The 27,378-nt window shown below is 44.1% G+C and overlaps 1 protein-coding gene across 2 annotated transcripts in view; it reads right to left on the bottom strand.

Annotated features, from left to right (window-relative positions):
* SORT1 (sortilin 1) overlaps positions 1 to 27,378 on the bottom strand; it is a 484,851-nt gene that overhangs the window by 145,325 nt on the left and 312,148 nt on the right. For both annotated transcript variants that reach the window (XM_069238373.1, XM_069238374.1), the window contains exons 14-15: positions 23,720 to 23,910; positions 20,632 to 20,821 (exon numbers count right to left, since the gene is read on the bottom strand). In XM_069238373.1, coding sequence (XP_069094474.1) covers positions 20,632 to 20,821; positions 23,720 to 23,910 — 381 coding nt within the window. The remainder of the gene's footprint in view (positions 1 to 20,631; positions 20,822 to 23,719; positions 23,911 to 27,378) is intronic.

Raw genomic sequence — 27,378 nt, 5'->3', positions numbered from 1 at the left:
GAGCATTGAGAAATGCCCCCAGATAGGGCTGTATCTGTAAAGGTTGGAGGTGGGATTTGAGAAAGTTGAGTGTGAATCCCAAGGTGTGGAGAAGATCTACTGTGTGCCGAGAGTGACGCTGACATTGCCGAATGGTACTGGATTTGATGAGTCAGTGGTCCAAGTAGGGGAAGACATGGATGTGTTGTCTTCCGAGGAATGCTCAACTATGGCTAGACATTTTATGAAGACCCTGGGAGCGGTTGTGACCCCGAATGGTAAAACCTTGAATTGATAATGTTTCCCCTCAAAGACAAATCTGAGGTATTTGCGGTGTGCTGAATGAATGGGAATGTGAAAGTAAGTGTCCTTCAGATCTAAAGCGGTCAGGAAGTCGACTTGCTGTGATAGAGGAATTATATCTTGGAGAGTAACCATATGGAAATGCTCTGAGAGAATGTATAAACTGAGAGTCCTGAGATCTAGAATCTGTCTTAGTGACCCATCTTTCTTTGGTATAAGAAAGTATAGGGAATATACTCCTAACCCTTGCTGTGAGATGGGAACTGGCTCTATAGCCCCTTTGAGAAGAAGGGATTGTACCTTTCTTTCTTTTTTTTTTTAAAGAGCAAGATAGGTGTGTGAAAGTTTGTGAGTGCGAGGGGAATATTTGGTGGAGTGGAGATGAGTTTCAGGCAGTAAAAATGTTGGATAATTGATAGAACCCACTGATCTGTGGTGATATTGGACCACTGTTGATAAAATGTATTTAGTCTATCCCTTACTGGAGAGGTGTGAGCTGGTGAAAGGTGTAAGTAGTCACTGGCATGCTAGAGGCAGACCCTCTAGATGTGGACGCCTTTCCTCTACCTTTATTATTTGCACCTTTGAATGATCCCCCATTATAGTAATGGGTACCTTGCTTGGTTTGGGCGGTGGAAGGCTCAGTAGATGATGATTTGAATCCTCCCCTGAATTGTGGGCGACAAAAATGACCCCTTTGTGGTGTGGTGAGTAGGGCCCCTATAGCCTTTGCTGTTCCAGAATCCTTCTTGAGCTTTTCTATGGTGATGTCAAACTCTTGACCAAACACGTGATCCCTGTCAAAAGGCATGTTGAGAACTGCCTGCTGAATTTCTGGCTTGAAGCCTGAACATCTAAGCAAAGCATGCCTTCTAATAATAATACTGGTATTAATACCACGTGCTGCTGTATCAGCTGCATCAGTGGCACACCTAAGAGTTGTTTGAAATAGTTTGGCCTTCTTAAACCATTTGCTGACCCTTTTTTCAATGCCCCTCTGGGAGGTACTGGAGGAGATCCTCCATCTCTTCCCAGTAGGCCCTATCGTAATGTCCCAAAAGCACCTGTGAAATGGCGATACGCCAGTATTTGGCAGATTGTGCAGCCACTCTTTTCCCTGCTGAATCTAGTTTTTTGCTCGTTATCAGGGGAAGGGGCATCACCGATTGATTGGCGGTTAGCATGTTTCCGTGCTGTGCTAACTTCTATAGAGTCAGGAGGTGTTTGTGATCTAATAATAGCGTCTGTAGGAGCTGCCTTATGTTTTTTTATCTACCTTTGAGGTGACAATTCTTGACCTAACAGGTTCTTTAAAAATGTCTGTGGCAAGTCTAAGCATACCTGGTAACTTAGGCAAAAACGGACTTTCTTTATTTGTGGTAGTCAGTGTGTCGAAGAGAAAATCCTCTTCAATAGGGTCAGTGTGCATTTGTACGTTGTGATATGCAGCTGCCCGTGCGATGACCTGCTGATATGAAGTTGCATCGTCAGAGGTGAAGGGCGTGCAGGGTACAGATCAGGGTCATTTGGAAGTATGAGATCTGGATCATATGAATCCCATAGGTCTGTGTCTTGTGGAATATCCCCCAGCTGTGAAGAAAACTGTGGCTCAGTAGTAGGTGGAGGAGATTGTGGAGGAGTAAGAGGAAGCACAGGAGAGTGTGGTGGAGAAGGCTAAGGGTGAACTGGAGCCTTGTCCTGATATCTCTGGAGACCTTTGTAGGTGGAGGAGCAGTATCCAAAGTCTCTTGGAAAGTAAGTGTCCTCTTAATTGGGACATGAGGAGAAGCAATAATTACTCCTGTTCCCTTTTGAATATGGAGCTGGAGCTGACAAGCGTTCATTAGTTCAAGTATTGGCTCCACTGCAAAAGCTACTTCCGAAGAATGACTCAAGTCTCTGGAAGGCAGGATGTTCGGTTCTGAAGGTTTCGGAGCAGAGGTCTTGTGTTGACTGGAAGGTGTCAGCTCCCAAGAGGATGGAGGTGGCTTCTTGCTCGGAGCCGAAGCACTCGGGTCGAAGTTTCGACTCGATCAAGAGGCTGAATGAGAAGTTGTTGAGCCAGAGACTGATGCCTAACATTTTATTCTTGGCTATTTTTGCTGACGAGCCCAAAGGTGGGGCATCCAAATGTAATTTTCAGATCTGACCATGGCCCAAAGGCAGTGGTTGTACGGCAACCTGTTTGTGGGTCTTTTTTTAACTCTTTGGATGGGAGGTCAGGGCTGATGTACTCTCAGGTTGCGCCAAGGTAAGAGGCTGACTTCAGAATCTTCTATGGAGAAAGCCTCTTCGTGTGTGTTCTCCTCCTGTGCACGCTCTTCCCAGAAGATATCAGGAGTGTCGTCCAGTGATTTTGACACCATCTCCAATCAACGCACTCTTCGGCCCCGGAGGGTCTTTATGGATCGAAAAGACCAGCAGGTGTCGCTGATTTCTTCTCTATTGGCAGGGACCAGCACAGGTTACACAGCAGGTGTTGATCGGTGTATGGGAATTTCAAATGGCATAGAGGGCAAATCCGAAATGGAGTGCGTTCCATCAGCTCTGCATTTCTCGACACCACGCGGAGCAGTAGGCCCAAGGCGGGCTATGGCGTCCCAAAAGGTGGCTAACTGACCCCAGATGTAGAAAAGCAGGTCAAGTGCGTTAGAAAGTGAAAATGCAATCAAAATACAATACTGTTGCTGAAAGAAAGACTGAAAAGAAGAGGTTTGAATAGACCAAGCCGAGGAATACAGGAGCGAGAGGAATACACATCCGAACCAGACAGCGGAGAGAAAATCTAACAAAGGACTCAATGCCCACGCGCCGTATCACCAAGAAGAGGACTCACTCGATCTCATGACTCGAAAAGATTCTTCAAACAAAAACAACTTGCAACACTCTGAGCCCAACACTAGATGGCGGATTTATGCAAAGCATATGTATCTACAGCCACACATGCCATCAAACATACTGTTACTGGAGGCAAATACTCTACTGTAGCATATTCCTTCCAGCAGATTCTTAACCTTACAAATTAGTTCAAAAGCAATACTCTCCAGTAGGCGCTATCGAGTAGTGCCAACTGACTTTATCATGCAAGTCATTCAACACAGCTTTGACAAAGTATCTTTCACTATGAGGCAGTATTTTTTTGCAAGAATATGTGAAAAAGATCAAGTGGCTGCCTGGCAAATATCCACCAGAACACCCCTAGTAAGACAAGGAAAAGTTTTTTCTTAGCCAAGGTGTAGCAGATCTTTACGCACCCAACTTGAAATTGTATGTTTAGTGACAAAGTTTGCCAGCTTCTACAAACCCTGCTAAGAATTGATTGCTCACTTGTTTAAGTTTAGAGATGTCAATGTTGGAGGATACTTCACACTTTCAGTCCAGTCTATGTGTCTTCACCTCTTCCCTGGTGGGTACGAGGAGTAAGAAATAAAGGACAGAAGGGTGGTGGACTGGTCCAATTGAAAGGCAGACAGATCGTTGTAAGAAAGAAGGGCGTGTGCTAAGTACCAGCTTCACTGGATAGAAAAACAGTAACAAATAAGTGGCTTGAAAGGGCATGCATTTTGCTCACACTATGGGCCAAAGTTAACCAACCCCCACAGCCATGGGGCCTCACAAAATAAGGTCAAAGACCCCACCTACTGCCCAAACTATGTAATGGACGGCTGTTGTGTTCATACCACTGAAATGATGATCCCTGAGATGGAAGTGAGAAAGGCCTTCAGAACAAGATGAACTGCTTCCAACTGGAGAACAATGTGCAGGTTGCTCTTAAATGAAGTAAAGGCTTTGTGCCGTCATTACACCCAACATGGAGGCACCCGTAATCATGGTGGCCTGCAGCTGCAGAGCGCAGAGGATAAACCCATCATGACAATGGAGGGGCACATCCAACAATGGAGGTATGTGAGATCAGTTGAAAATCTGCACCAAGCTGAGAGGCTGGTCCCTGATGCTGGAGACACACTTGCCTCATTTGCTTCAAGCACCACTGAAGGGCTCTCATATGTCATCGAGCAGAATGAACAAGGCCATCAGGCCCAGCAGGTGGAGGACTTGTAGATTGAGAATCAAAGTCGAATTCAGGAACATTTTATTAATTTCCCAAATCAAAGTTCTTCAACACTAAGTAGGAGAGAAAGCTTTCAAAACAGGTAGTGTCCAACACTGCAACTAAGAAGGTCAGCCTCTGCTTAGGGAGGAGATGGAACACAGTGCATTAATGGAAAAGGTCATGTCGTGCAGAAGGTTCACAGAGGGCTGAAGATGTACAGGGAATAGAGCAGTGACCCCTGCCTTAACTGACCAGTTATCCTGGTATAGAAATGCATGGACTACTGATCCTAAGCGATGTTGCCACCACTACTGCCAACACTTTGGTGAATACTCTGGAACTGGTGGTCAAATCAAATGGTAGTGTTGAGACCGCACAGTAAACTAGAGGAAACAGCAGTGGTTTGGGGAGATCAGCAAAATGTGTCCTGGAGATCCAGGGATACCAACCAATATCCAGCATTGAGGGATAGCAGATCCTGGCTCAGAGGCAGCATTTTGGACTTGTCCTGTCAACAAAATACATTTAGGAGCCATAAGCCAGAATGGGGCCAAGACCAAGAATTAAATGAAGTATAATCCTGTGCTTCTTTCCTCCCAAGGATACCTTCCCTACCAGCCCTTTGTTAAACAGGAAACAAGAACCTCTGCTTACATCAAGCGGTGTGCCCGGACGTACTTCCTGAAAGGAGGAGGTTAGGAGGAGTAAGGCGTAACCTTTACGGATAAGTAGTAACTTTACACAATCTGTCAGAATCACCTTCCAATAGGATGAAAAGTGGGTTACCACAGTGGGGATGTTGGAGGTGGAGGGTGGGACGGGTTAAAGAAGGTGTGAGGCAGCAGATCCAGCATAAGATGGAGAGAGACTGGAGCTACTACTGGTCATGTTTGCAAGCTTGGGCCCACTGCTGCCCCACAAGGAGTTATAAAGATGCAGGGAAGTTTGGTCCAGCCAGGACAGCTGCCACAGTTGTGAGGGTTGCCCCATAGAAAAGTCCCAGAAGCAACAAAACTGGAAATGTGAATGCTTCGCAGGGATAGCAAAGCCCAGACAGCACACTGTGGCTACACTTCAAGATTTGTCTGGAGGCATTCAAACCATAACTGACCAGGTTAAAGAAGGGTTTCTTCATGTGGTCAGGGAGATATGTGGTATTTGAATTGAACACAGCTAGGCTGCCTGAAGCAAAGGCTTTTCAGCCCCAAAGGGCCAAGCTTTTTGGCTCACAATTCGGAGGAGCTGTTGGGAAATTGTTAGAATTTAACTTGGTGGACTAAACGTTTACCATCAAATTCTCCAGTGATGGGTGTGTATGCAAATTTTAGGGTGAGACAATGCAACCACGGCAATACATCTGTAGACTGCAAGTCCCAAGAAGGGTTTCTCCCGGGCAGGAAGAACTGGCGCCAAGAGCATTACATCCAATGGCAATAAGGGTTCTGGAGTTACACAGGATGGCTTCAGGATTTTTTGTCAAGAGGCAGAGCTTTTTAGCAGTGAACAAGGGCAATTACGGTGCTCCTGCTGTTTTCCATACCACAGAGGTAAATAAAGTTATTTTGAAGGTGGGACTGAGAGATAACAAGTGTCCCCTTCTGGCTACATGTCAAGGTCACTTGCATTTTGTAGGTCAAGGAAAACAGGTATCTGAAGTATAAGGAAGGAGGAAGTTTACAGACTTTGGGTGGTCTTCATCCCCACGCCTATAATTTCTACTGGGCATATCCAAAGTATCAGATTCAGATCCAAAGAGTTACTACATCCAGGCGAATATATGGGCACTAGCTAAGTGCTTTTAAAGTTGTTTGTCATGAAAACATATATGAATCCTTTAATTCACCACTCGGATGTTTGCCAACTTTGGTAGAGGAAGTGGTGTAGACACTGTCAGAGGTTGGCACTGGCCCAACTGGCAGTGCTGAAGGCACAACAGCTAGCAATTTGGTAGGGAGCAGTAAGCATCATCAAGGCTGGAGGCTGTGGAAGCATGGAGACAGGTGGCATCTGGGCCAAGGTTGCAAGAATTGCCTAACGGAGAGCTCTTGTAGAGTAGCCCAGAGGTCATGAAATGCCCAAGAGTGCATGGCAAAAGACCTCAGCCTGGGGAGAGTTGGATGGAGTTGTGAACTCCAGCATCACCATCTTCAGACTCTGAATAGCTCCAAGGGTGAGGCAGAGATGGATCGGAGAATGGGAGAGGGAACGTCCATGAGGAAGAAGACCCATTCTTCCTGTGTGTTTTTCAGTGTTTCTATTGTATTATATTGCAGTATGTATGTATGTATGTATGTATGTGGTATTTCTATTGCATGAACTTACCTAAAGGGCGGCGGAGTAAACATACATGAACAAAGACAAGCCTAAAGTGAAAGAGTAAAAGGAGAGGCGAGTCCTCAAACCGTTCCTAAATCAGTACCAATGGAGACAGGGATGTTGTTCTAGATCCTGGATGCATGGTTGGAAAAGGCCTTTCTTTCATAGTTTTTTGCCTGCAGCCTGATGGTTTTGTAGCTGCAGGGGTGCAGGGCTCCAGGGATGGTGAGTTTGTCTGCAAGATAACTTGGGGTGCAAATCGTCTTAGCTTTGTAAATGATGCAACTGGGTTTTTAAGATGGTACTGGTCAGCAAGGAGAGCCAGCTGAGTTCCATCAGGATGGGATGATATAATCATATTTCTTCTGGCCCTGGATGAGACATCCTGCACTGTGTAGAATGCCCCTAAGTGGTGCCACTGTGGTGCCTAGGAGGCCATGGAGCAGGCATTACCACCAGCCAGAGGCCATAGTATGAGGACTCCAACAGGAGTTTTAAAGAAGTTCTCTAGAAGAAATGACCTGACTTTCGTGAGAAGAGAGAACTGATACCAGGGTGTGTTTGTTTTTTGCCAATGTGTTCCTTGAGGGTGAGGTTGGTATCCACAGTGAATCCAAGTAACTTGGCACTCAGTGAAAGTTGGGGGTCAAAACAGTCAAGGTTCATTTGTAGTCCTTACTACGCATGTATGGTGTGCTGAAGCACTTACCCACATGGACAGCAAGCGTCACCACGCAGGGAATGTGGCCGAAGGGTGTTTCTGTTTTGACTCTTAAGTAGGAAGCATTTTCATGCTGGGTGTGATGACGAAATAAGTGTGGTTATCATGTTATGGGATGTAGCACCTGGCAGTGTTATGGGTGAGGTTATGTGAAAGAAATACATATGTATAAATGTAATAAGGAATAAAGCATACAGGTAGCTACACAGCACCAGTCTGGCCCTAGCTTTAGCAGGATGCTCAGTATGTGTCCACCAAAAAGGTGGAAGTAATCATAGAAGGACTGGTGAGCCATATGGCAACATACACCAGGCAGAGATGATGTTGCATGAGGAAAAGGACACAAAAGGGCAAACGGACTTTGCGACAAGAGTAGTAATCATTTACTTTCTTGTATTTAATGCAATTATACTGTCTACTGCCGAACAAATACACCTTATGACAAAAGAAAGAAACTTGAATAGCAATCAAGGCTGGCAACCTGTGCAGAAATGAAAGAATCTTTACTAGGTACAGATTGCACCTATACCTTCTAGGCCCATGGGAGTGAACGTTTTGAGCAGAGTTCATGTCCCAAGCCCCATTTAGGCTCCAAAAGGCAGACCACCAGCAATCGGGGTGAACCCTAGTTGTATCATCGCTCAGAACCTAGACAGACTGGCAGCCTGCGCCAGTGAAACCAAGTGCTTGGTAGGTTGCTGCCTTGACAGAACAAAAGTGGATCGGCCCATCTCATGTCCTCCTTCTGTCCTCACCTCCGTGCTATATTACTTTATTTTTTTCCATTTATTTTTAATTCCAGAAACCCTTGCTCTTCCTAGTTTACATAAGGTGGCATCATCCAGACATTCTAAAATGCCCTCCCAGACAACTTCGACTTTCATTAGTCGTGAATTACATTTCAGGGTGAAAAAACAATGTGGTGAAAGGAGATTTACCCTGATTCCACTGCCAGCTAGGACAGCAGGATGGCACAGACTTAGCACAGCTCTCCTCTGCTCCGTGAGCCTCTCTAAAAAAAAAACACGTTCTATACATGTCTACACAAGATAACGTTCCTTTTGATGATCTTTATCTAGTCTCTTCCCATTCACCCCCCCCTCCATTAATTCTACTCTCACATCTAGCAAGATCTGAAACAGTAGTTGAGCGTTGTAACCGGCAAACCCCCCCCTCCCCCGCCCACACAGCGCCTTTCGGACCCTAACGGGTGAGTAGTGCGCTTAAGAAATTATTTGATATTTGATTCTCTCTCCTGCACAACTCCTACCTCAAAGTATCTGAATACTGGCTCTAGCCATCAAAGTGTGGTGATTCAGCCTGCTGAATACTTAAGCTCAAGTATGTGCTGAGAGCAGAGCCTTTGCTTGTCTTGTTCATCTAAGAACACTGGCCTTGGGCACTGAACCAAAATGTAGCAAGATGTTGCAAGAGGTCTTAACTGAAGGGGGGCCAAGGACTACTTTTTGGTAGTCTTGTGTGCCTATTAAATGGCTAATTTGGCTCTAAACTCACTGGTGACTGCCAGTTGTCTAAATGAGACACAGTCACAGGCTGACAGATCAACATACAGATATCATGTGGATCTGCTATGGACATCATTGTGCAACAGAGTTGAGAGGTGATACCGTATTTATCGGCGTATAACACGCACCGGCGTATAACACGCACCTCTTTTTAAGAGGAAATTTCAGAAAAAAAAACCATTAAATTTTATCGGCGTATAACACGCACACATCATTTGCCCCCTATTTTCAGGGAGAAAAAGTGCGTGTTATACGCCGATAAATACGGTATTTAACCTAGTTGCCATCAAATTTGATGAGAAATTTGTCAGTAAAACAGTGAGAAGAGCTCTGGTCCAGTATCAATAAGAAATGAGAAGAAACATAACTGACACCGGTTGTTAGTCAGTGCCATATATAAATTATGTGGTCACACCCATGGTGGAAGAATCAAACACTGGTGTGGCGTTGCGCTGCTGGGCATTTAGCGGTGGTGGAAAAACTCTTCCAGATACATTCTGGTGCCTGAAGGATAATCGGAAGGTGAGAATCTGCAGAAGATGTATCCACCAGAACTAGGATGTTATGACAGTTCCTGCACAGAGAAAAAGGGGAGGTGTCTGACTGATCACATGGATGTTTGCTCATTACTCCACCTCAAATGTATTTTTTTCTGCAGTGAAGACAATGAATCCCCTGACATGAAGCATCATTTAGTAATCTATCTGGCAACCATTCACCTCTACACCATACCATTCATGTAGGCCGTTGAGTGCAGATGTTTACATAAGTGTAAGGTTATCAGCATCTCTCTTGGTGTGCAGGCAAGTGTATCTATTTTTGATGGTCTGTGTGTATAGCTGCCATTAAGAGTTTTCCTTTATCAACACCAATGTCTGTCTATGCACATGCCTATCCATGCCAGTCTGTTTTCTGCTACTGTAAATTTTTTGTCTATGTGAACATGTATGTGGTATGTGCTTGCCTGTCCATGTGTCTATTGCTCCGTGAGTGTGGTGTATTTTTGTCAGCAGGTCTACTTGCCTGGGTACCGGTATCTCTGTGTGCCCTGTTTAATTATTTTCATGTATGTTATGTTATGTTATTGCCTTTTGTGTCACACTAACTACACCAATGCTATAGAATTGTAGTGCATTCTCTGAGTGGGTGCACTAACAAACGGTTCTGGGAAGATCATCAACTGACTGTCGGTTAGATTATGTGAGGTTAGTAAAGAGTCTGTTTAATGTTTTGTGTACAACTTGTTTGTGTAGATGACTGTTAAGGTAAATCGCATTCAATCTTAACTGACATTTGTATTGTCTTTGGTGAATGGGTGAGTGAACTGAATTACTTTTCAGTTTCCTCTCTTTGGTGGGTGGTTGGCTGACCATTGGTGTGCTGGTGTAAAGTGCTCTCCTTCTACAAGTCACAATCTAAGGAGATAATTAATTATAAGGTAATGTTAATCAAGTAAGAGTGTGGGTTTAACTGAGTGGGTCAAAGGTGTAGGCTGGTGCCTGTATCACAATGGTGATGGTTTGGAAGCATTGTCATTCATATTGCCTTGGCGCCATGTTGTAATTGAACTGTAAGTGCATTGAAATAGTGCTTACTACCCCTGATGAGGCGGTGGAGCGCTTTTCGGCGAGTAGCATGCTATTCCAGAACCCAAAAGGATTATCAGTGGATTAATTACCAGACTCTGGCCAAAAGAAGCATTATACAAATAACAGGCCTTTGTTTTAAGCAGAAGCATGTTATTGCGTTTAAAAAAAGGAAATTGTACTTAACTGCAATGATCAATTAGGTCTAGACATATTTAAATAATGCCATCTTTATAAATAAATGTGAAAAGTTATGAGGGGGGTGCAATTATTTTTATTTTTCAACTGGGGGGAGGGAGAGGGCGGCATTAAAAAGTTTGGAGACCACTGGTCTAGAACAATGGTGCATGATATTAGTGAATGGAGTAGGTCATTGCCAGAATTAATAAAACCCAGATTATATGGCACTGGACACGTTTTGGGAGCATCTAGCAAGGACTGCCTGTAGTGCACAAATTGCTACAGTGGTGTTTCCCTGGGCTGTGCATAGGTGGGCTGCTGTGCTTACACTCTACAAAAGCTTATCCTATTTACAATGCCATTTTCAAGAAAAATATAGTTCATTTCAAATAAAAAAAGAAACTTAAAAATATAAAACTGTCCAAAGCATAGAGTTTAAAAAAGACAAGAATCAAAGTTAACACATCAGCTTTAAATAAAGCAGTTACTTTGTATTGTCTTTTTATGTGGCAGTCACTGTAACATTGAACAAAGTGTAATTACAGTGTGGAGATCACGAAACGTTCACAATCGGCAGGTAAAAAAGGCCCCTTTAATACAAGGTTTTTCTTACTCTTAAGCAGATGGCTAAGTGATAAAAGGGGGTCAAAGAACTCTGTAAGCTCCAAGGATAATTATCTGTAAAAAACACAGGATTTTAACACCGACTGCATGTATCCAAAGATTAAATGCATCATGCCTTTTCTACCAGGAAATGGCATAAGCTAGTGCCTCCTCAATGCAATATACAACAAACATTGGCAAACCCAATATGACTCAGCTGTGAGACCTATTGGCTTTGTTCAAGTTTTTAGCCGTGTTGAACAGCATCAAAGATACTGTGTGCACCAGGGCAAAAAAGGATTAAGATACTTACTTACCCTGTCAGCATCTGTTTGTTGGATGTAGTGCTGTAGATTCACATGCTCTGCATACTCCTGCTATCTAGTGTTGGGCTCGGGTGGTTACAAATTGTTATTGTTCAAAGACTTCTTTTAAGTCAAGAGATCCTGACGACTCCTCTTCAAGGTAATGCATGCTCATCAATTCCATCATCAGATTGTTTTCCAAACATCAAGTGTAGGCATAGTGGAGCTAGAAATAGTCCATGGTGATGATCATGCAGAGCGAATGTAAGGAAAGTGGACATGTGAATTATGTAACTAGTTTCTGAACCAAACAATGACTTCCTGGTAGGTGGGTGAGGGCCTGTGAATTTACAGCACTATATGCAACTAATAAAAGCTTGCAGGGTAAGTAACATAATCCATTGACAGCAGTGTGGCTGTAGAGAGACATGCTCTGCACAGACTGTTAAGCAGTTCTCCTCTAGCTGTGGCTAGTCACTGGGTGTTTAAGAATGTTTTAAAGAAAGTTCAGAGTACCGCTTGCTCCACACATGCCTGTTGGCATGCATGGGTTTTCACACAATAGTGTTTGGTAAATGGTGTTCCCTATTTTGTAGGTATGCAGCAATGGCTGTAAGGTGAAGGTGCATAGATGTGTAGGCTAGACATGATCTTAGCAGGTGTAATAGGAAACCTAGTAGAAGTTGTACTGTAGGTTTGATAGGATCAATGTGCTGTGCAGTACAATAGTAAACAAATCTTTTCCAGTTAGCTGCCTTGCAAGTCCTAGTGGTAGGTCGCCTCACTTCTTTAAGGATGTCCATATACTCTGAGGGTAGGTTTAGGTGCCCAAACTCTAGGACATCAGAGGCAAGTTAGCTAGATTTAATTATCTGGGATCCAGGTGTCTAATTATGCCGTGATTTTGTGTGAGAAGCTTCTGCATGTTGGGAGAGCTTCTTGTGAAGGATTACTGTCATTCTAGTTGGGTGGTGTAGCATGGTTGTCGTGTCCGCTACTAGTATTAGGGTGAAAGGTTTGTCTGAGCTTCCTCACCACATACGGAAGCAGTGGGAGAGGCGGAATAGCATATGTAAATATCCCTGATCTATTCATCCATAGTGCATTGACCTGTGACTGTGGGTTCTGAAAACTGGAGGTGAAGTGTTGGCATTTTGCATTCTCTGCTGTTGCAAAGAGATCTATGTCTGGCCTTCCCCAAACTTGGAAGTACTGCTGAAGAACTTGCGAGTCAAGTTCCTACTAGTGAATTTATTGCTGTGTCCTGCTTAAGAGGTCCACAAAGTCGTTGCCTACTCCTGGGAGATATTCTGGCAAGTGATTACTATGATGCTGTATTGCCCTTTTCCATATGCTCTGGGCTAACTGAAATAGCAGATGACAGTGGGTGCCTCCTTGTTTCTATATGTAATACATTGCTCTAATATTGCCTGCATTTAAGAGGACTACTTTGTGGTGAATGTAAGAGATGATTACTTGAAATGCCAGCTGTATTGCTAGGAGCTCATAAATGGACTACTGTGTCCAAAATGTTTGCCCGGCAACTCGAATGAGGAGTCTGTGGTAATGGTCACCTGTGGGAATGGGTCCTTGAAAACCCTTCCCTATTGCAGGTTGTTGCTGTTCCACCATTGCAGAGTAGGATGAATTGCTGGCTGAATAAAATGTTCTAGTGTTCACATGTGATCACTGTGACACCTAGCACTATTGTATGATTCGCATTTGTAGCCTTGCATGGGGTACAGTGGCTATACAAGAGGCCATTATGCCTAGGAGACGCATTACTGCCCTGATTGACAGGCGGCAATGTGGCTCACCATGCCACCTCAGATTAGACCTAGCTATATGCCACTCAGTCTCAAGTCTGCTCCCATAGGAATAGTCTAGCCTGAACGACCAACTCCGGTCCTCTCTGAACCGTAACACAGGCAGCCCAAGACTGGTTTCGGCCTGATTGAGGCGCTTCAGTCGGGTGTAGCTTGTTTGATGTCCCACCCCAAGTTGCAAGGGTATGCGCAGACATGGGTCTCTCGTTCACTGTACTGTGCTCCTGAAACCAAGCTATACCTGGCTGATAAGCCCCTATTAGGGTGAAACCGGTCCTAGGTTGCATGTGTTTCAGCTCGGTGAGGACCTGGCCCACCAGTTCGGTTTGGACTGTTCCTATAAGGAGAATGGTCCAGGCTGATTTGCATATGGCTGGGTCCAAACTGAGGTTGTATGGTGGGCAAAAGCATAATGGGTTGGTGTCAGGCACATTGTCAAAATCACAAAAAGTGATGAGGAATGCTTGCAAACTCTTTATCAGCCAATTCTCTAGATGGGGGAAGACATGAATACCCTGTCTCTGTAGGCGAGTCCCCCTACTACTGCAAGACATTTTGTGAGTATCATTGGAGCTGTTGCGACTCCAAAGTGTAGTATTTTGAATTGATAATGACAGCCACTTACCATGAACCTCAGGTATTTCGGTGAGCAGGATGGATGGGAATATGGAACTATGTATCTTTGAGGCTGTGTTAGAAATTGGGTTACTGGTTGATGGGGGTGTATGCTCTGGTCAAGCAGCAACCACAATCTTAGTAAGGGGAAAGGCACATTAACCAGTGCTCATCCCCTGGTCACTTAACACAGAGCAGTCAGGCTTAACATACAGGCAATGAGTAAACTATATGTGCAACATTTCCAACAGTAAAACTTTGAAAACGACACACAAAAAGATCCCACAGCAGGTTGGAAAAATAGAGCTTAATTTAATAAATAAAACAAGACCAAAATGGCAAAAAATCCAATTAGAAGAACCAGAGTTCTGAATTTTTAAAGAATAAACTGTAAAACTGTGCCTAAAAGCACAGAGCGTCAACCGCGGATATCTGGTCACGCTGGACCGCACCAAATTTAAAAGCTGGTCAAGCCGACTGCGATGAAGCGCGGGTCGGATACAATCCCAGATTAGTCCCTCTGAAGGTTTACCTTCTCAAGTTTGTGCTAAGATTATCGTTCCCATGAAAAGTGTTAGTTGGGAGCAAGGAGAGCACTGCTGGTGGTTGTCGATGTGGAACGAGGAGCAGGACAGATGTCGTGGATAGGTAGGTTGAGACTCATGTTGGGGTCCAAACGGACGATCGATGCTTGCTGTGTGAAGAGACATAATTGTGGCAGATCGCAATGATTTGCCGTGTGAGCGGTGCGGTTCTGATACAAGCTCAAATTTAACAGCTTGAGAGCCATACGAAGGGCCCAGGACCTGAGAGGTGCCTCTTGGGTGGCAGAAAATCCGTGGTGGAGCCTGTTAGGTCCCTAAGGTTCAGATCAGTAGGCCAGTAGATTAACCTTTTGCGTCACTCCGAGGTCCTGGGTTGAAGATGGAGGTTGCAGGTCCAGTTCTTCTTCCCCAGGCAAGAAGGCGGCGAGGTCGCAGCTCCTTCAGAGTAGTAGTCTAACAGAGTGGCAGCCCTTGAAGTAGCACAGCAGTCCTTCCTGGCAGAGTACCCACAGGTCCAGAAGTGTACTGAAGTGGTGGTGCCTGAGGTCCTTTTATACACAGCTGTACCTTTGAAGTGCGGAGAAGCTACTAGAGGCATGCCTTTGAAGTACACAGATGCCCTGCCTTCCTGGCCCTGGCCCCAGACTCACTACAAGGGGTAGGCATCCCTCTGTGTGGAGGCAGAACACAGCCTATTCAGGCATGAGGCTGAGCCCAGCTCCTCCCTCCCATTCTGCCAGCGATGGCCCATCCAGTCACACCTAAAATCCCATTGTGTGCAACTGTCTAGGAGGAATACACAAAGCCCAACTGCCTACTACACTCATATGACCAGACACAGGCTGCCAACTTTTTAACAGTGCATTTTCAAAATTGTAATTTTAAATCCAACTTCACCATAAATTAGGATTTTAAATTAGGACTCCAGAGAGCCCCAAACATGAACCAGTTATATCGTGCCATTTGGAAATTACACTTATAAACTGTAATAGGGTAACTCCAATGTTATAATATGGGAGAGACAGGGCTTGCAGTAGTGAAAAACAAATTTAAGAGATTTTCACTACGAGGATATGTAAAACTTAAAAGTACATGTCCAACTTTTTAAAGACACTATACCCTGATTTTGGGCTGTCAGGGCCTACCTTAGGGGTGACATATGCAAGGAAGGATTCAGCCTGGCAAAAGGTTTATTTTGCGAAGTCAAAATGGCATTTTAAAACTGCATACAGACTCTGCAATGGCAGGCCTGAGACAAGTTTGAAGGGCTACTTAAGTGGGTGGCACAATCAGTGCTGCAGGCTCACTAGTAGCACTTAATTTACAGGCCCGGGGCACATACAGTGCATTTTACTAGGGGCGTATGAGCAAATTAAATATGCTAACTGGGTATAAGCCAATATTACCATGTTTTAAGTAGAGAACACAATCACTTCGCACTATTCCCTGCTAACCAGTACTAGATTCCTAAGGCCAGCAAAAACGAAGTCAGCAAAAACAGGAGGTCTGAAGGCAAAAAGTTAGGTGGAAACCACGCCAAGGATGCAAAATATCAGGCTGTCATGAGCTCGCCTTCCTGTAAAAGTGGTATGAGATCCTGTAGGATGACCATATGAAAATGTTCTGTTAGGATGTATGGCATGTGAGGCTGTCTAGTATTGGCCTTAGTGTCCCATCTTATTTTGGAATTAGGAAGTAGATGGAATATACTCCTTGCCCTGCTAATGCTTTGAACAGGCTCGGTAGTCCTCTTCCTTCAGGAGATATACATTTTGTGGGCTGAAGATGTGTCTGCATGGAGGTATGTTATGTGGGGTTGAGTTGATTTTGAGACAATAACCATGCTGTACTATTGAAAGTACCCATTGAGCGGAAGTATCTCTGCTCAATATGTCTGCAACCCTGGAAGTCTGTCCCCGACAGGTATTGTGTAGTCAGAGGGGAGCACATAAGTGGAGTCATTGCTTAGTCCTTTTAATTTTTCTTTTACCATTTCATCGGCCTCGGGCGGATAAATGTTCCCCATCAAAAGGGATATTTAGCAGATGTTGTTGCACTTCTGGTTTAAAACAAGAGATGCGCAACTATGCATGTCTTGGCAAAATAAGTGCAGAGTTGATACCTCTTGCTGAAGTGTAAGCTGAATCAAGTGCACATCTAATGGTCACATAAGATAAGAGCTTACCTTTACTTACAAGATTCCCCCCTTCCTTCCTATACTCATCCGGGAGATGCTGGAGAAGATACTATGGTAATTTGTTGTATCATCTTGTGGGGATGGTTTGATGGAAAGTGGTTCTAAATCTGGATCATCCTGTGGGTCAACGTTATGGTTTTCCCAAGGATTATCAGGGCTCTGTGGATTATCTGAAGGCTTCACCAAATCATCCTCTGGGGATAAGGATCTACACTCCCTGTAGTTGAATGTGTAGGGGACTGCAACATATGTGAAAGCATTTGTGAGCTGTGTGACAATAGTAGTAGGGGTGGTGGTGGCTTTGTTGACCACAGGTCTCTTCGATGGCAGAAACAGAAGATTTTCAAATTCTACCCTCCTCTTTTTAGGTACACTAAGTCTCACAGTTATCAAGGATATGATGCAACTTTAAGGATTCAACCGCTTCTTCCTCGATAGCATTATGTTTTGCATCCAACTTAGGTTTCAGTGATGCCCTGACCTTAGGAGGACTTTTTGAGCATCTCTTGACGCAGAGGGTTTCGATGCTGAAGGCCTTGATGCTGAGAACTTCGATGCCAACGATTCTGGTGGGGTATGCCAGTTAGAGGTCTGTGATTATGATGCGTCGGCGCTATGCTTGGACTTGTGGCTAGAAGCGCAATCCGGATTGAGTGGTTTCTCGTCATTTCTCGGCTCCAAAGTCTTATCGCTGTGCTGACCGGAACCAGTTGGCAGCTGCGCACAAAGGCCTGTGTGGTATACTGGGCTACTGGGCCAATCTGCTCTAGGGCATGGCTCTGACAAGTCTTGAAGGCGTGCCTTGTGTGTTGGGGTTGGAGGGACAACAGTACTCATGGCCCTTGGCACAGTCTTCATCTTCAGCTTCAAGGTTGTCTTCGGATTGATGTTTGGACACTTATGGAAGGAGATAGTTGGTTGCCAATTATCATCACTACTTCCAATGTCGATGTCTGAGTCTGCGGAAGCAATGTAGTGCTGTCAAATTGGCTCCCTGCTCTCCCTCCTAATCAGCACTGATGATCTCCTCTCCCTCCAATACCTCTAGCTCAGCAGTGGTCTCCATACTATGAGCAGGGATGTGGGATTCCTATAGCCTGACGCCCAGGACATATTGCTTGGGGTCAAAGGTAACACGTTTTCATGTTTTCTTTGTACTTGGGACAAGTAGGCCAACTCCCGGCAGCACAAACCCTTTAGCTGCCAGTTTACAGAGAAGGGCACTGTCTACAGTTAATACATGTGTCCATATGTTAATGCTGTTCAAACTTGTTTTTATGGTTCAATAAAGAAAAGCCTTTATTATTAGGGTGAATGATGTAAATAAACGTTTTGAGGTCACACAACACTACTGACAGTTGTTCCAGTATAAATATAAAAAATATATATATATATATATATATATATATATATATATATATATATATATATATATATATATATATATATATATATACATACACACACACACACATTTGTACACATGTTTGAGAAGTTTAACAATATGAGGCTAAGAATAATACGCCCAGAATGCTCTCTGATTAGGTGCAATGTTTGCAGAAGTTTGTAAGCAAGAGTGATGATTCTTTGCTTTCAAAATAAAATGTTCAGAAAAAAATGCAAGGAGGAAAAAAAACGGTGTGGGGGCCCCTCCAGGACCACCCCCACCCTCTTTAGCACAGCAATGAGTTTGGTCCTCCATGTTCTTTGCAGGGGGGCCCCTCCAGTTTCGTTACATCACTGATTGCCACAGTAGTTCCTGGCACTGAACAAAACTACTTTGTGTGCCCATATGCTCCTTGTGGAAGAGCAGAATGCGATCACTCACAGTAAAGACAACGATAGAGAGAGAAATGGAAGTTTAATAAAAACAAAATGTCTTTGTTAATGCTAAATCTAATTAGGGACCTGATTCTGAAAGAAAGTCACAAAAGTGCACCCATGGTATAGGTCTTTAAATAAGTGGCTTTCACAAGAACTTACATAAGTAGACCAGGAAATCGTACTCCTCGAAAATATTTGTGAACTGTGTTTTAGCATCAGCAAATATGCATGTGTAGATTTGTTCATGTGAAAATCTATTGAGCTTTTACAAGTTCATTTTCCCTCCAATCACTTTTTTTTTTTGTTTTTTTTTTTTTAAACCAACCCTTAAGGACGAGCAGATGAAAATCCTTAAAACATGCAAGTTAGTAGGTTTGCAGACTCAAAGACATTCCAGCCCTGGAACTATTGCTTATTGCTTCCCCCAGCCCCAGTCTGTACATCTGCGAAAGTTGGCAAAATTAGGACATTGCAATAGTAGGGATTGAAATTGCAAGTATTCAAGCCCTACTATAGTAGTAGCCCTGGCATAATCGGGCTATTATCAGAGCTCTTACATAATGAAATTGCTGCCATAACTTGTAGCTGCACTACATGGCACCAAAGGTACAGTTAAATATTTTTACAGGATAAGTAGATTTAAGAAGCAACCTGTCTCATGGACAAGTAGATATTTTATTAAATTCCACACCCATGTATGAGCGAGTCGTCATGCCGATATCTTAGTCTTTTTGGACCTGAACTGCTGACACGCCACTCTGTCTTGGTTGTTGTGTTCAGGGCAGAGGCACAAGTTACAGACCCAAGAGTGGATAGTTGTGCAGATATTTAGCTTTGCACTGAGCGCACCTTCGAAATAGGGCCCATTCCAACACCCCTCCCAGAACATTCTCTGCTCTGGGTGGAAGGAGCAGAGTAGACGACGAGTCAGGTCTTTGGAAACTCATCACCGATGCTTTGCACGCATTACAAGACAAATCCTCGATGACGAAGTGTGGTTCTCTGGGTCTCAAAAGGCCTTGAGAAAGGATGTAGAGGGCGAGGTTCGATGATCACATGGAAGCCCAATGGCAAAGAAAAACAATCTGAAGATGGAGCCGATGACTACCATGCTTCTTACCACAAAGAGGATGAATCACAAGATCTTGCGACTCTTAAAACGTCTTCCAACAAAAACAAGTTGTAAATGCCCAAGCCTAACACTAGATGGCAGAAGTATGCAGAGCGTGTGTATCTATAGCCACACATGATACGAATAAAGAGGACCTAAAGCTCAACTGTTGCATCATTTAGTAGGCACGCACATGCGTTCAACAAAAGTGCATGCACTTAAAATGGAAAAAACTGTGCTCTTTGTATGTACTGATCTGAAATGGACCAGCAACAAAAAAGAAATGTAGTGTGAAAGCGCAGTTTTAAGCCCTAAGCCCTTTTTTTTTTTAAATAATGGATGAGCTGGTTGTCAGAGTGGGCTGAGTGAAGCAACACAGTGGATGAGGAAAAGCAACAAGTGAGAGAACATGAGCCAATGAGAGCAATGTAGGGTGTGGGAGGGGCAGAACCACACAAAGAGCATTGTGGAGGGCAGGGGGCAGAAGCAAAGGGCAAGAGAGCAACTAAAATGTGGATGATGGCAGAGAAGTACACAGAAAGAGAGTGAGGGGGATTAAAAGCACATGAGGGAGATAGCAGGAAATCACATGCATTTCCACGGAATGCTAAACCAAAAATAAAAGTAGACGATATGACTAAAGAGGGCGTGTTTCATGGCAGGATCTTACGAAACACTGACAAAAAAATAAAAATTAATAAGAAGCAGGTAAATCATGTATTCTCCAACTAGCAGCACAGGCACGCCAAGTTAAGGTGTCCTAGGGAGATTTCAGGAATAAAGCATGAAAAAAGCAAACTGGAGTTGTATTATAGATTGTATTTACATTGGATGCTTCTTTCTTACTGTGACTGGTGCAGTGTACCCCCAAGCTCATAGCTTCCCTGATAAGACACCCTTCACACAGTGGAGTGAAACCTGGCAGTAAAGAGACACATACCAAAGGTAGTCTTCCAAAGTGCAGGCACATGTAGAGGGGTTTTTAGAAACACTGTAGTCCCGGCCGTTCTGACAGTAAGAGGTCTTGCGGAGCCTCCTGTATTGCTCCTTATAGCCCAGAAGGCAGCCATCTGAGGGATCGGCAAGGTTACTGGAGTGAGCCAACCAGGAGATATAATCAGAGTCACCACCTGAAATGAGAGGGAACAAAACTAACTAATAATGGGTAAAACTGAAAAGAGGAAAAGAATTATCACACAAACAGCCAACTCCAGCAGCACACAGACGACTGGTCCAGCCATTAAGCCCTACTTTTGAAGGGAAGGTTTTGGGGTTGCACTAGAGTTCATGTATGTAAGGAAATGCCACTTTGGCATGGTTACCCCCTGACTTTTTGCCTTTGCTGATGCCAAGTTATGATTTGAAAGTGTGCTGAGGCCTGCTAACCAGGCCCCAGCACCAGTGTTCTTTCCCTAACCTGTACCTTTGTTTCCACAATTGGCACACCCTGGCATTCAGGTAAGTCCCTTGTAACTGGTACCCCTGGTACCAAGGGCCCTGATGCCAGGGAAGGTCTCTAAGGGCTGCAGCATGTCTTATGCCACCATGGGGACCCCTCACTCAGCACAGACACACTGCTTGCCAGCTTGTGTGTGCTAGTGGGGATAAAATGACTAAGTCGACATGGCACTCCCCTCAGGGTGCCATGCCAACCTCACACTGCCTATAGGTATAGATAAGTCACCCCTCTAGCAGGCCTTACAGCCCTAAGGCAGGGTGCACTATACCATAGGTGAGGGCATAAGTGCATGAGCACTATGCCCCTACAGTGTCTAAGCAAAACCTTAGACATTGTAAGTGCAGGGTAGCCATAAGAGTATATGGTCTGGGAGTCTGTCATGCACGAACTCCACAGCACCATAATGGCTACACTGAAAACTGTGAAGTTTGGTATCAAACGTCTCAGCACAATAAATGCACACTGATGCCAGTGTACATTTTATTGTAACATACACCCCAGAGGGCACCTTAGAGGTGCCCCCTGAAACCTTAACCGACTACCAGTGTGGGCTGACTAGTTTTAGCAGCCTGCCACACACCAGACATGTTGCTGGCCACATGGGGAGAGTGCCTTTGTCACTCTGTGGCTAGTAACAAAGCCTGTACTGTGTGGAGGTGCTTCTCACCTCCCCCTGCAGGAACTGTAACACCTGGCGGTGAGCCTCAAAGGCTCACCCCCTTTGTTACAGCACCCCAGGGCACTCCAGCTAGTGGAGTTGCCCGCCCCCTCCGGCCACAGCCCCACTTTTGGTGGCAAGGAGGAGTCGCTGGCCAGTCAGGACAGCCCCTAAGGTGTCCTGAGCTGAGGTGACTCTGACTTTTAGAAATCCTGCAGATGGAGGATTCCCCCAATAGGATTAGGGATGTGCCCTCCTCCCCTCAGGGAGGAGGCACAAAGAGGGTTTGGCCCCAGCTCTACCGGCCTGTCTCCCCACTTCTAAAGACACTGCTCTAGCGACGCCTTGCACAGGGTCCAGCGACCTCCGAAGCCTCAGAGGACTAACCTTCATCTAAAAGGACCAAGAACTCCCGAGGACAGCGGCTCTGCTCCACAAAGACTGCAACTTTGCAACAAAGAAGCAACTTTGAAACAACACACATTTCCTGCCGGAAGCGTGAGACTGGGCACTCTGCACCAGACGCCCCCGGCTCGACTTGTGGAGAACAAACACTACAGGGAGGACTCCCCGGTGACTGCGAGCCCGTGAGTAGCCAGAGTTGACCCCCCCTGAGCCCCCACAGCGACGCCTGCAGAGGGAATCCCGAGGTTCCCCCTGACCGCGACTGCCTGCTTCAAAGACCCGACGCCTGGTAAAGGCACTGCACCCGCAGCCCCCAGGACCTGAAGGATCCGACCTCCAGTGCAGGAGCGACCCCCAGGTGGCCCTCTCCCTTGCCCAGGTGGTGGCTACCCCGAGGAGCCCCCCCCCCCCCCTCCCTTGCCTGCATCGCTGAAGAGACCCCTTGGTCTCCCATTGAAACCTATTGCGAACCTGACGCCTGTTTGCACACTGCACCCGGCCGCCCCCGTGCCGCTGAGGGTGTACTTTTTGTGCTGACTTGTGTCCCCCCCGGTGCCCTACAAAACCCCCCTGGTCTGCCCTCCGAAGACGCGGGTAATTACCTGCTGGCAGACTGGAACCGGGGCACCCCCTTCTCCATTGAAGCCTATGCGTTTTGGGCACCACTTTGACCTCTGCACCTGACCGGCCCTGAGCTGCTGGTGTGGTAACTTTGGGGTTGCCCTGAACCCCCAACGGTGGGCTACCTTGGACCCAACTTTGAACCCTGTAGGTGGTTTACTTACCTGCAAATCTAACAAAGACTTACCTCCCCCATGAACTGTTGAAAATTGCACTGTGTCTAGTTTTAAAATAGCTATTTGCCATTTGTGTGAAAACTGTATATGCTATTTTGCTAATTCAAAGTTCCTAAAGTTCCTAAGTGAAATATCTTTCATTTAATGTATTGTTTGTAAATCCTGAACCTCTGGTTCTTAAAATAAACTAAGAAAATATATTTTTCTATACAAAAACCTATTGGCCTGGAATTGTCTTTGAGTGTGTGTTCCTCATTTATTGCCTGTGTGTGTACAACAAATGCTTAACACTACCCTCTGATAAGCCTACTGCTCGACCACACTACCACAAAATAGAGCATTAGAATTATCTCTTTTTGCCACTATCTTACCTCTAAGGGGAACCCTTGGACTCTGTGCATGCTATTTCTTACTTTGAAATAGTACACAGAGAGCAAACTTCCTACAATGTGCACCAGTCAAGCTTTACAAACTGTCTGCACTGAATTAGCAGGTAGCTGCAGGTCAGAACTAAAAACCATCTGCAGACCTGTGTGTTTTGCAAGGCAGGATTGTGGTGCAAAGATGCTGGGCATCTGAGCTGAAATGCACTGACAGAGCTGTTGGTTTATCCTCATACTGGAAAAATAAGGAAGTGCATCAGGTAAAGCATGAGGTGCACTGGCAAAGAGAAGTACAATGAAAGAAGGCAGGAAGAACAGACACTCACAAGGTCTAGTCACTAGATCTTTGAAATCGATGGTGTAGGAGACCCACTGGCGAGAGAAAAAGGACTGGCTGTAGCCCCAGACACTAACAATCATTGCTTTTGCTCCAGGCTCGGTCGCTAGGCCAGTGAAGTAGATGGGCTCCTTAGAGAATGTGAAGTTAGACCAGCACTGACCCTCGTCTGTAGAGAACCTAAGGGTGACAAACAATTAGAATGACAGTGAATATTGGCAGCCAGTTACAGCAAAATATATATATATGTATATATATACAAGAGAACTTCAACAGTCATATCACAGCACAGCAATACACACCTCCAGAGGCAGTTTCATCACATGCCTGAGGCAGCTACTGCAGATCCTACAGAGACCTTTTTCATTCAGACAAGGTTTCAAAGCAGTGTTCGTCAAAATGGACAGGACAAACCACATACTCCGTATTAATTCAAAAGAAACCTTAAAACTAATATATAACCACAATTAAAGAATGTTTTGCCGCTTCCTTTCAAATCATGAAGTCACACTCCTACAAAATAAGAACTTTTTTAATGCATGGAGCCTTGAGAAGAAGAGTTAAAGCTACATATTTTGAGAGCAAAATTATTCAAAGAAAGACACCAGTGTTTCAAAACCTAACCTTAACATGTAGTCACCATTATTGTCAATTTAAAACTGCAGAAATTTAGAAACTCTCATGTTCCACCACTATCGGCAATGGTGGTAGTAGTTTGCAACACATATGGCATTAAGCATATAGACATATCATCTGTAGATATTCACACACTAGGAAAGGGGCACACTCTCTAACAAACTTGCAAGCGCAATTCATGGGCATCGTAGTGTGTGCTTTCTGGTCTGGTGCATAGAATTAATAGAATTGAGTACACACAATCCCAGAGGTAAAAAGACTGGCAACCATACACACAAAGAATGCATCAACAATATTGGAATATGTAAGGGCTCTTATGAAATATTCTCCAAATGAAAAACTTTTATATGTGCTTCTCCAACAAATATATACAATTAACTAATAACATGATTAGGTAACTGTGAAAGGGGGGTGGTCATGAGGTGTGCAATTCCTTATATCCATATATATTTGCACTACAATAAATATCAGAACAGTTAAACTGCAGGTATGGTTACAAATTAAAACCGAAAAACTGCTGAGATTCACAAGTTAAGGTTAGGACCAGGGTCAATAACTCACATAGCTGCAATGCAAAACATAACTTGCACACCAAACAATGCTCACAACCTTACCTTCAATGAAACAGATGCAATTACAAATGTTGTAAATGATCTTAAAGATAAAATTACATAGCACAATACAGTTACCAGTTTGATAGAGATGATTATGACTGTAGTATAATCTTTTGGTTTGAGTATGTGGTATTTAATAACATTTTGCTTTTAGGTGTGGTTATTAGTTGTTACAAATTCTGTTACATAAGCACTGCATTTGGTGAGTGAGTTATGGTTTAAATGGCTTGTGTGCAAGTTATGGGTTGTGGTTCTAAACCTAACTTGTAAATTTCAGCATTTTTTCAGATTTACGTCATAACCATGACTGCACATTAAAAAACCTCAGCAATTCACTTAAAACACATAGTTGAATGCAAGCTGAACAAAGTCAATCATAACAATTTTTACTTTTCTCTATTTCAGTGAAATTTAGTATTTCCCTGGGGTCAGCCTTCTGTGGGCAGCCAACCACCACTGTGCCTGACCTTTTGCCGTGCACAGCAGTGGCTGGCCCCAAAGCCTACACTCATCCCAACATGGGCAGCAGGGGTTGCCTTACTTATGAAAACTCTGAGTCAACTATAAGTACACTATAAGGACTTGCCACCAGTGACTGGCGGTCGCCAGTAGGTATAGTTAGGATCATGTTTCCATAGGAAAAGCATTTTTTGACTTGCCTATATCTTTGGCACCATTTGACGAATCTTCACAAAATGTTCCAATTGGACTGCCACCTCCAAAAGGCTTTCAATTTATTTTATGGGGGGGAGGGGAATCACAACCTCCCCTGGGCATCCTTTTAAAATATGCAGGGGGGGCCGTGGCCCCTCTGGCCCACAGGGACCACCACTCCCCGGGGCTTTGGTTTAAATATAAAACAGGGGTGGGGTGGGGGATTGGGGGGGGGCAGCCGTGGCCCTCCGTGCCCCACCACCCCGACAGCATTTATGAAACTATATGCGGGGGGCAAAGTGTAAAATAAAAAAAATTACAAAAAATAAGGGGGTCCCTTTGAGAGCCTCTGATGGCACTGGGGACCAACCCCCCCCCCAGGGCCGGCTGGGTTGGTTCTGTGGCCATTCGCCTTCACACACGGCCAGAGGCCGTGCGCAGTGGTGGTTGAATTAACGTATACTAATGAAAATTACTATATGTTAAAAAAAACCTAGAAATTCACTGAAAAAACAAAGGTTACAGGGACGTCATAGTTAGGTTCTGAATTTACTCGTGCAAAACTATAGAAATTCAGAATTTATAGTTAGAGTTCTTTCAAGTAACTAAAACCCGAAACCTAAGGTAATTATAACTCATGCATTCGCCAAGCACAGTAGTCTCATCAATAAGTTTACTGCATATGTTGCAGTGAGAGTATGAACGATGGCATAGAATTTATGTCATCAATGATGAAATATGTGGAGTAATTAACTGTGTATGGCAAAGGCGCGAGTTATAGTTACATTAGGACGCAAGTTTTAGTTACTTGAAAGAACCAACTATAAATGCGGAATTTCTATGGTTTTGTACAAGTAAATTCAGGACCTAACTAGAACGTCCCTGTAACCTTTGGTGGTTTCCCAGTGGAAAAAAAACAAAGGATAAATATAAGTTAGTCAGGAAAACTTTATTTTTGCTTTCTATACAAAGCCAACAAACTACACATTAGAAATTCTAAAGTTATAGTTATAACTTATATTTATAATTTACGTCCCACCTTTCAAATTACTATACGTTGCACACCTCCGTACATTGTGCTCACCCCATTCGCCACACTACATTATTTGTAACACATATATATATATATATATATATATATATCTTCTTCCAAACTAATGAGATTTCACTCATCATACGGCTGCACCATAATATGATATTGCAACTGCCACCACGTAAAGAAGCCAATCTTTCCATTCATAGATGTGAATCTGTTTATTCCAAATAAAGTCCAAATACAGTGCTGCTCCCAAACAAAACTGGAATGTCAACATGTTTCGGCTAACACCTTCTACTGGACACTCCCCCCATGATCAAAACCTCCTCAAATATCACAATAGTCCCTCATCTATTCCTACTGCTGCATGGTGCAGATCAATGCAGCCGCCATCTTGTAACGTAAATACTGTCTCATTGATAGTCATACTATATCTTATTTACTCATAATCCCCAAAAGTCACATAATAAATATATCAAATATATTGTGCACATTACTAATAACAAAATGAGTCATGATAAAATGAATACATAAATGAATAAATAAATACTATATAGTCATGTTATAGGTCACATTTAAAATGTCTTCAATTTCTGATCTATCATTTCAAGAACATGCATAAATATGAAATCATCATTTTTTCTTTTCTTTATTCCTTTTTTCCTACATGTATATTTAAATACCACAACGTATTAAAATAAAGTGGCA

Source organism: Pleurodeles waltl, chromosome 6 (assembly GCF_031143425.1).
Source record: "Pleurodeles waltl isolate 20211129_DDA chromosome 6, aPleWal1.hap1.20221129, whole genome shotgun sequence".
In the NCBI taxonomy this organism is placed as follows: domain Eukaryota; kingdom Metazoa; phylum Chordata; class Amphibia; order Caudata; family Salamandridae; genus Pleurodeles; species Pleurodeles waltl.
This window is presented reverse-complemented; position numbering and strand designations above follow the sequence as displayed.